This window comes from Oryctolagus cuniculus, chromosome 18, assembly GCF_051225735.1.
Source record: "Oryctolagus cuniculus isolate XC-2025 breed Fujian yellow rabbit chromosome 18, ASM5122573v1, whole genome shotgun sequence".
Lineage (NCBI taxonomy): Eukaryota > Metazoa > Chordata > Mammalia > Lagomorpha > Leporidae > Oryctolagus > Oryctolagus cuniculus.
In genome coordinates this window covers 1,883,013-1,893,139 of record NC_142884.1, presented here as the reverse complement: position 1 = coordinate 1,893,139, position 10,127 = coordinate 1,883,013, and the positions used below count along the sequence as shown (strand labels likewise).

At 46.9% G+C, this 10,127-nt stretch overlaps 1 protein-coding gene across 1 annotated transcript; it reads left to right on the top strand.

Moving 5' to 3' along the window:
- Positions 1–6,320: 6,320 nt before the first annotated feature.
- On the top strand, positions 6,321–8,528 carry LOC138846743 (ubiquitin carboxyl-terminal hydrolase 29-like). The gene has a single exon (XM_070063329.1). The coding sequence runs from the start codon at positions 6,321–6,323 to the stop codon at positions 8,526–8,528; it is 2,208 nt and encodes a 735-aa protein (XP_069919430.1).
- The last annotated feature ends 1,599 nt before the right edge of the window (positions 8,529–10,127 follow it).

Sequence of the window (10,127 nt, the reverse complement as noted above, 5' to 3'; positions counted from 1 at the left end):
GACTCAAGCGGGGTGACCACGAGGGCTGTAGTCAGCTGTTCCCATGTACTACACGAGTGAGGAAGGCGCAAGTGTGCGTAGGGGTGGCCCGGCCATCCCACATGGGTGCCGGTTCTAGGCCCGGCCGCCCCGCTGCGCATCCGTCTACCTGCTGAGCTCAGTGCCTGGTCCGGCCTCTCATGGGAGACCTGGATGGAGCCCCAGGGACCTGGGTGAAGCCCCGGTGCGTCCCTGGCTGAGCCCGGCGGAGCCCTGGCTGATGCCCCATGCGGCCCTGCAAGATGCCGGCGGAGCCCTGGTTGAGACCTGGGTTGGCCCTGGCTGGGGTCCCCTGGAGCCCTGCTGAGGCGGGCATCTGGGGAGCGAACCTGCGGATGGAAGATGTCGCTCTCGCTTTCACTCTCGCTTTGCCTTTCAAGTGAATAAAAGGAAAAGAACCAAGAAAATGCGTATGCACACACGCGTGGGGTGCGTTTTCCTGGCAGAACTCGGTGATGAAGGCCCCGAGCAAGGCCGGGTTTCCCCGTGGTAACAATATGGTTATCTGACAGTAAAAGCTCAGGCACGAGTTGGCCAGAGCTGACCGTGACGGGCGGCGTTGCCAAGCAGGGTTTCGGCAGGGCACCGCAGATAGTGAGCGGGGGCTGGAGCAGAAGCCCCGGCAGAGCAGGTGCTGAGCCCCACGTCCGCACAGTGGCTTATGGCCCTCATCTGAGGAAAGCCTTTTCCTGCAGTTAACTCTCTGCTGAAAAACCTCTCTATATGTGACATTAGGGAAATGACCTCTTCCTACGCAGAATACTCTGAAAGCTTTTTTTCACTCAAAATTATTCTTAGTAATGCATTCTTAAAACACAAAAGCAAACTTTAAGATATCTGGTCAAACCATATTTGATGTAAGTTAAAAATTACCTAGGAGTTTTCATTTTCAATACAATGTCAAGAGCCAAATACTAATTATTTAAATATATAAATTTTATATATACATTTATATAATTATAGAAGTGAGTCACAGATGTAAGAAAGTTCTTGTTGCTCATCTTGTGATTCTTATGTATATTTGCAATGATGTCCAAAGTTAAAATTTGTGTCATAGAGGTGGCCGACGTGGCTCCCTAGGTTAATACTCCACCTGCAGCGCCCCCATCGCGTGTGGGCACCGGGTTCCAGGCTCGGCTGCCACTCTTCCAGTCCAGGTCTCAGCTGTGGCCCAGGAAGGCAGTGGAGGATGGCCTGAGTGCTTGGGCCCCAGCACCCAAGTGGGAGACCCAGATGAAGCTCCTGGCTCCTGGCTTCAGATCGGTGCAGCTTCGGCCATTGAGGCCTTTTGGGGGGTGAAGCAACGCAAGGAAGACATTTCTCTTTCTTTCTCACTGCCTAACTATATCTGTGAAATAAAAAAAAATGGTGTCATAAACAAATACAGTAAAATACAGTTGTCTACTGCTAGCATTTTTTTTTTTTTTTTGGACAGGCAGAGTTAGCGAGAGAAACGGAGAGAAAGGTCTTCCTTCCATTGGTTCACAATGCATATGGCCAGTAGGGCTAGCACGCTGTGCTGATCCAAAGCTAGGAGCCAGGTGCTTCCTCCTGGTCTCTCATGCAAGTGCAGAGCCCAAGCACTTGGGCCATCCTCCACTGCCTCCTGGCCGCAGCAGACAGCTGGACTGGAAGAGGAGCATTCAGGTCAGAACTAGCACCCCAACCGGGAATAGAACCTGGGGTGCCATCATCCCAGGCAGACGACTAGCCTAGTGAGCCACGGCGCTGGAGCTAGCTAGCCTTTTTTAGGCATTTTATGCTTTTTAAAGATATATTTATTTTATTTGAATTTCAGAGTAAGAGAGGCAGAGGCATGGCGGGGGTTTGGGAGAGGGAGAGACAGGGAGAGATAGAGAGAGAGAGAGGGCTTCCATCCGCTGGTTCACTCCCCAGATGGCCCAGACGCTGGAGCTGGGCTGAACCAGAGACAGGCCCTCCTCAGCTACTTCCCAAGGCCAGGGCAGCGAGCAGGATGGGAAGCAGAGCCCTGGCCTCACCCCCTGCACCACAGGACCCACCCCTGCAAGCATTTTAAATTCATTGCCCTAGGAGATAGCCACACCTAAAAGGGTGTTTCCTGGGCGGGGCTGCCAGGGGTGTATAAATGAAAGGCGCTGGCTGACTGCACATCAGAGTTCTCATCCACTCCCACAGCAAGGACAGCAGCTCTCCACATCCAAACCGTGAGTTTGCTTCAGCCTGTCAGCAGGCTGTTTGGTGTGTGGGGGTGCTTCATGAAGGTCCCGGGGCGGGAGGCATTGTGGCATCTTTAGCTGGCCTTTGGGATACTGGTGTGCAGATAGAGCCCTGGCTACTCCACTTCCTCTCCTGCTTCCTGATATTGGTTTCGAAAGCAGCAGATGGTGGCCCAAGTATTTGGGTCCCTGTCCCCATGTGAGAGACCTGGCTGGAGTTCCAAGCTCTTCGTTTTGGTCTGGCCCAGCCTTGGCTGTTGTGGCCATTTGAGGAGTGAACGGGAGATGAAAGGTATCTCTTGGGTCTCCCTCTCTGCCATTCTGCCTTTCCAGTGAATTAATAAGTCTTTTAAGTACATGGAAACACATATAATGAAAACATGCATGGATTTTTTAAAAGTTTATACAACACCTTATCTCTTTTTTTGTTTTCATTTTTGTTTCTTTCTTTTGGTTTTAAAACCTCATCTTTTAGGGCTGGCACTGTGGCTCACTAGGCTAATCCTTTGTCTGTGTCACAGGTACCCCGGGTTCTAGTCCCCATTGGGGCTCTGGATTCTGTCCCGGTTGCCCTTCTTCCAGGCCAGCTCTCTGCTGTGGCCCGGGAAGGCAGTGGAGGATGGCCCAAGTGCTTGGGTCCTGCACCCACATTGGAGACCAGGAGGAAGAACCCGGCTCCTGGCTTCAGATCACCACATTGCGCTGACCGTAGGGAACATTTGGGGGGTGAACCAAGGGACGGAAAACCTTTCTCTCTGTCTCTCTTTCTCTCCCACTGTCCAACTCTGCCTGTCAAAAAATAATAAAATTTGTCTTTTCATTCCATTTTCTATGAGCTTTTTGAAGAGCACTCTTATGCATTCAGAGAATGGGAGACTACATTTATTTCCCTCGAAGGATAATCAGTTATTGTCTGAGGGGTTTTTATCTTCCACCATTGACAGGGATGAATTATAAATTAGCAGGTCTTGATTCTGGGTTTTGCTTTTGGAATAGTTTTTAATTTTCTGTAACCTTGGATTCTGGCATCTCCAGAAGGGAACATGCACTTAAAATGCAAATGATGAGGGGCCAGCCTTGTAGTGCAGGGCAATAAACCTCTTCCTGTAACACTGGCATCCCATATGGGTGCTGGTTCAAGTCCTGGCCATTCTTAATGCCAATACAACAAGTAAACTGTAAACATCCCATGATGAAGGCTAATCATCATTTGGTAACATTTTGGGATGCAACTGGAGATCTCTACTCCTTATGACTACCCCTTCCCTTAAATTTAAGATTCAGTGAGAAGAAACATCCCCTAATGAAAAAACAAAGTCATTTCTCACAAGCACAGTGATAGGAGGATGAAATACAGGGCCTCTGGGTTCATACTGTGGTCGCTATGGGTACACAATGCAGGTGTTAGTATCTCTCAGAAAATTGAAGGTGCATTAACTATTTGCTAAAGACTTACTTGTTTTTTTATTTATTTTGAAAGAGTTACACAGAGAGAGAGAGGTCTTCCATCAGCTGGTTCACTGCCCAAATGGCTGTGACAGCCGGAGCTGAGCTGTATGGCTGTGTGAGAGCCATTCTTACCAGGGGAGGGAGAGATGTCTCCTCATTGTGGTTTGATTTGCATTTCCCTGATGGCTAGTGATCCTGAACATTTCTTCATGTGTCTGTTGGCCATTATATATCCTCTTGAAAATGTCAGTTTAAGCCCGTGGCCCATCTCTTAACTGGGCTGTGTGTTTTGTTGTGGTGCAGTTTTATGATCACAACAGTGCTGTTGTTGCAATCCCGTTTCACTTATGTGACACTAAGACCCAGGAAGCTTGAGTTTCAAGCTTCATGTTCCAAGAGCAGTAAATAAGAAACCAGTCTCTGACTTCTAGCAGCTGGAATGTATATTGTGTGATCATAGTGTATCCTCCTTGTTGCCTGTTTGTCAACAGAAAAAAAAAAGCAAAGATGTTTAAAGTTCTAGGCCTTTCAAATACATAAATAAATTTTAAAAATTCTAATTGTGGCAGAGCTCCAAAAATCTCCTCACCACCAAGACTGTGGCTGTATTAATCCAATCTATGTGATTGGGAAGGGCTGGATTTAGAAAGGTATTTGGAGGTAATCTCATTATCACACTAGATTTCCTCCTTGGTTTAATCAACTTTTAAGACATTTGAGCGCCAGGTGCCTGGGGTCACTAGGCTAATCCTCTCCCTGCAGCACTGGAACCCTGGGTTCTAGTCCCGGTTGGAGCGCCGGATTCTCTGTTGGTTGCTCCTCTTCCAGTCCAGCTCTCTGCTGTGGCATGGAAGGCCGTGGAGGATGGCACAAGAGCTTGGGCCCTACACCTGCATGGGAGACCAGGAGGAAGCACCTGGCTGCTGGCTTCGGATCAGCTCAGTGTGCTGGCTGTATCGGCAATTTGGGGGCTGAACCAATGGAAAAGGAAGACCTTTCTCTCCCTCTCTCTCTCTCTCTCTCTGTCTCTCTCTCTCTCGCTGTCTTTCTCGGCATGTCAAAAATATAAAATGAAGAAAAATTAAGAAAAAAAGGAAGTTGTGAAAATTCATCAGGTGTATCTGAAAAAAAAATGTACAAAAAAAGTCATTGGAGGGTGTTGGATTGCCATTTGCTTTCTTGTCTTTACAAACTTTTATTTATTTGACAGGTGCAGTTACAGAGAGAGGGAGAAACAGAGATCCTCCATCCACTGGTTCTCTTCCCAGAGGGCCATGGGGGCCAGGGCTGGGGCAGGCTGAAGCCAGGAGCCCAGAGCCTCTTCCAGATCCCACCCGTGGTGTGGGTGCAGGAGCCCAAACACTTGGGCCATCTTTTTCTCCCTTCTCAGGCCCACCAGCAGGGAGCTAGATTGGAAGTGGAGCAGCTGGGTCTCAAAGTGGCACCCATAAAGGATGCTGGTGTTGCATGTGGTGGTTTAACCCACTATGCCAAAACACTAGCCTCTGCATTTGCTTTCTACCAGATAGTGAAATCAAACAACAGAAGATGTGGTTGGGAATCCACCGGTGATGACATAAAACTCACTTTTTGAGATTTCCTATTTTTCTTTCAGCAGCCTTGGCACTCAGGATTCTACTTGCAGTGTGGCCACAGACAACTCTCCAAAGAGTCAATTCCCTTGAATTCTGACTCAAGTGTCTTTGGCCAGAACTGAGAATGGACAACAGGTAATATCTTTTTTTCTGTAGTTTCCTTTGAATTTTTTTTTTCATTTGCTTTTTCTGACATCAGAATGTTGGAAAGACACAGACATTCTAGGCTGCTTAGAAAGACATAGGCAAATGGGTGAGGGGAGGGAGAAGAATTAAGAAAGTCATTTTAAATTTTCATTGCATTTGGAAGGCAGAGAGAGAGATCTTCCATCTACTGGTTCAGTCCTCAAATGCCTGCAACCATCAGGGCTGGGCCAGGCTAAAGCCAGGAGCCCAGAACTAGTGCACGTTTCCACACAGGTGGTAGAGTCCCAAATAATTGAACCTCACGTGCTACCTCGGAGGGTCTGCATTATGCTGTGTCTCTCTCTTCATGTTTCTCTTCGCCTACCCTCCTCAATTTTCCTGAAAAGCTCACCATCTTAATTCTGTTTTCATACTCCTTGCATGAAATGGCTGCTTGCATGCTCAGCATTTACTCAAGTCCCCACTGTAGCTACATTTCTATTAAAATGTCTGTGTGTCTTTTTCTTTAGGGTACATGCGTTGTATTTGTAAACAAAGAACATCCCCTCACAAAGTGCATGGTTTTGTGCAGACGTGGAACAAGAGGACTGGATCTAGTAAGTTGAAAGAACCCATCACAGAAACAGTGGAAAGGGAAAAGGATATTCAACTGATTTTCATGTTTCAAGGTGGAAAACCTATAGATAAGAGGTTTTTCCCTAGACATTAATATTCTACAATGTTTTAGACATTATGGAGAAAGACAAAATGGCCTGTATCTGACCTTCTGGAAAAAAACCTGTGTCTTGGCAAACTCTCTCGCACACATACTGAACGGTTGCAGATCTTGCTGGACATCATTCATCAGAACAAACATCAGTGGCCCATTAAATCAGAAAGTTATTGGGGTGTCATGGAGAGCATGAATGGGTACACAGAGCCTGACAAAACTCCATCTTCCAATGTATGTCGTGTGCCAAGTGCTGAGACCTTTACTACAGAAGAAGGAAGAGGAACAACGTTCCCCCAGCAGTTGCTGGGCAAATCGCCAATGTTTGCCAAACAAGGATTACCAGAAAAGAAAGATAGGAAGAGAAAAACAACACTGTCGTCCAGTCTAGATACAGATGAAGGCTTCCTGGAAGAAAATGAGAGTGTGCCTAACAAGAAATTCAAGAAAGATTCCTTGAAAGATCTTGAAAAGGATGGAAGTTCGAAACATGGACCTTCCCTCAGGACCGCCTCTCCTGGAAATTCTCCCCTGGATGAGACTGTTCTTTCTCCTCAGAGTGTGTCTGACAAAAGTCTGCTATTGCCATTGGAACCAGAACGAGCCCAGGACGACCCACAACACGATCAAGACCAATTGTGCCTTGACTCTCACCCAGAGCAACTGCAGCAGGGCTTCCCCAATTTGGGAAACACCTGTTACATGAACTCAATTTTACAGTCACTCTATGCAATTCCATCATTTGCTGATGGCTTACTAGGACAAGGTATTCCATGGGAGAACATTCCTTCTGACGTGCTTATCATGCCTTTAAGTATGTTGCTTGCTTTGAAAGATATTTGTAATCTAGAGACTAGCCAAGACCTACTCAGAGATATTAAAAATGCTATCTCAGCTGTTGCAGAAATATTCTCGGGCAACATGCAGAACGATGCTCATGAATTCTTATGTCAGTGTTTAGACCAGCTGAAAGGTGATTTTGAAAAAGTAAACACCATTTGGAAAACGAGGAGGGAGGCGGGAGATGAAAATTCACCTCCAGAGTTGTTTGCTGGTGATGCTGCCACCAAAGTGTTTGTTTGTCCAGTTGCTTCCAATTTTGAATTTGAATTGCAGGACTACGTGATTTGCAAAGCCTGTGGTCAAGTTGTTGTCGTGATAGAGCCTGGTAATTGTATCTCCATCAACCTACACCCAAAACCAAAAGCATCTCCTTTGTCCCTTCAAAATTGTTTTGATCTTTTCTTTACAACAGAAGAATGTGAGCGCCTCTGTGAAACGTGTAACCACAAGAAGGCTGTGGTGATGCATAAATTTGGCAGGCTACCCAGAGTCTTCATTGTTCATCTGAAATGCTACAGTTTGAGTGACACTTACGCGCTAATGAAGGATGACCAACAAATTCTTATTCCCAAATATTTGAGTTTATCCTCTAATTGCAATGAAGACACCAGACCACCACTTCCCTTGGATAGTAATGCACCTGTGTTGGACCCCGAAGTACTGAACCTCACCCAAGAGGTTAATTCTGAGAGAGTCAGCCCATGCACATCATCTGTGAAGCTGACCTGGCAATCCAGTGACTCTTCAGTTCTGCATGTGGCACCAGATGAAAATGCTGAACAAAACACACCTCAGAGAATTTGGGAAGCCAGGCCAAAGGAGCAGCAGCAGAGAGACCTAGTAAGTGCCTTGAATCTGGAGTCCAAACTGGGCAACGCAAGAGATAGGGAAGTCAGAGAAATAGAGATGCTGGCAGCTGCCTCAGTGATGGATCAGGGAGACATCTCTCTTCTTATGATCTGTGAAGATGAAAGTAATCCTATAAACAACCCAGACAGAGGACTTGAAGAAGTTTGTTGTCAAGAGGAGCCTGAAAATCCAGAACCCAAGGACGATGAGAAAACCAGTACATTGGTAGAGTTAGATTTTGATCATGTTAGTGAGTCTTCAAAAGATCTTTGTGACTACGAAAAACACAAGATTTCAGAAGGATTGAGAGGCATGGTTGAGCAGCTGCACGAATCTGTTACCAAAGACATCGTGGGCATGGAGAAAACCATAGCTAAAGTCAAGGAACCAAAAGGAAGCATGCAAATGGGAGATGCTCTTCATTCTTACCGACTGATCAGCGTCATCAGCCACAGAGGGAACTCCCCGTGTGCAGGCCATTACATCAGCGACGTGTATGACTTTCAGAAGCAGGCCTGGTTCACGTATAGTGATCTGAGGGTGGCAGAAATCCCAGAGGCCATGGTGCAGGAGGCAAGGCTGCACAGTGGGTACATCTTTTTTTACATGCACAATGACATTTTTGAGGCACTTGTGAGCAAGGCAGAGAAGTCCCAACTAACCAGCCAACAGGAAGAGGTGTTCCTTCCAGGAGAATAAGAGGGCTCCTTGAAGACACAAGGAGTTCAGGACAAAGATCGGGGGCTGGTCTTGTGGTGGGAATGCCAGGCTGGTGGAGTGGCACAGCTGCTTCAGCCACCCCTTGGGAAGCATGTAGCCTGTCCTGGAGTGCCAGTTTGAGGTCCAATACCTCTGCTTCTGATCCAGCATTCTTACTAATGTGCCCGGGAAAGCAACAGAAGACGGCCTGCGTCCTTGAGCCTCTGCCACACACGTGGGAGACCACAGTGGAGTTCCTGGCTCCTGGCTTCAGCATGGCCCAGCCCTGGCTGTTGGGGCCATTTGGGGAGTGAGCCAGTGGATGAAAGATCGCTCTCATTCTCTCTGTTGTGCCTTTTACATCAATAAATCGTCTTATATAAAATAAGATGGAAGATCCACAAGACTCATACATAACTCAGGCTAGGTTGCATGATTCTCTCCTACAAGATTAAAATGGCACTTGTCATGTTCTAATGCAGTCGTTTTCCAAGTGTTGCTGTGCAATCAATGTCACAGCAGCAAAGAGGATCTGATCAGTAATGACAATTTTGAGACCCCTCCAGTCCAACTGACTCAGAAACTGCGAATGTGGACCAGAAATCTGATGGACATTATGGTGCCCATGACTTTTGAGAAGCACAATTATAGTCTGTAGAGTACCTAGGGGTTATTTTGCTGATGCTGCTGCTGGTGTGTGTGTGTGTGTGTGTCTGTGTGTGTCTGTGTGTGTGTGTATTTATTTAAAGGATTTTAATTATAATTTTAAGTTTCTTGAACTCACATATGACAGTTTTGTAAGCTTATTGAAATAAATACCCAAACAATGCAAGTACCATTAACTGGCTTCCACGTGTGTTTGTAACTCTTCACTTGAACAAGTTGCTACCCAACAAGCAACTGTATTTCCATATTCTCCCAGGAGCTGCAAGGTAGAACTTCAGGCTTGCATGAGCAATGCAGTTAATGATATGATGAGGACAGGCACTGTGGCTCAGTGGGTTAAGACACTGCTTGGGGTGTTTGCATCCCCTCTTGGAGTTCCTGGGATTGAATGCCACCTCTGCTTCTGAGTCAGCTTCCTGCTAATACACATTCTGGGAGACAGTAGATACTGGCTGCAGGACTTGGGTTCCTGCCACCCACGTAAGAGAACTGGATGGATGTCCTGCCTCCTGGCTTCAGTCTGCCCAGCCTCAGCAGTATAGACATTTGGGGAGTGAATCAATGGAAAGAGGATCAATCCATCTCTCTCCCTCCTTCCCTCCCTCCTCTCTTCCTTCCTCTATTCCCTCGTACACATCACTTTACCTTTTGAATAAATAAATTAAAACTGGTGGGAGCCGCAGAGTCTGAGCGCCAGTGCGAGAAGCGGAGTCTATGTGACAGAGACACCAGTGGGGAGAGGAGGGATGCCCAGGGCTCTGAGTCCACACATCGGCGCTTTAAGCGTAGGTGAGCTCAGTAACCGGAGACATGGAAACGGCGGACAGAATTTTAGAGGGAAGCGGGCTTTGAAGCAGGAAAGTTCAAAAGACTGACTACAGGAGAGAAGGAAAAAAAAAAGTGGGGGCGTACTGGTACAGACAAGTTCCTCCT

What these genes read in the sequence shown, in the direction of transcription:
- LOC138846743 (XM_070063329.1), top strand. Translation starts at nt 6,321, where the DNA reads ATGGAGAGCATGAATGGGTACACAGAGCCTGACAAAACTCCATCTTCC.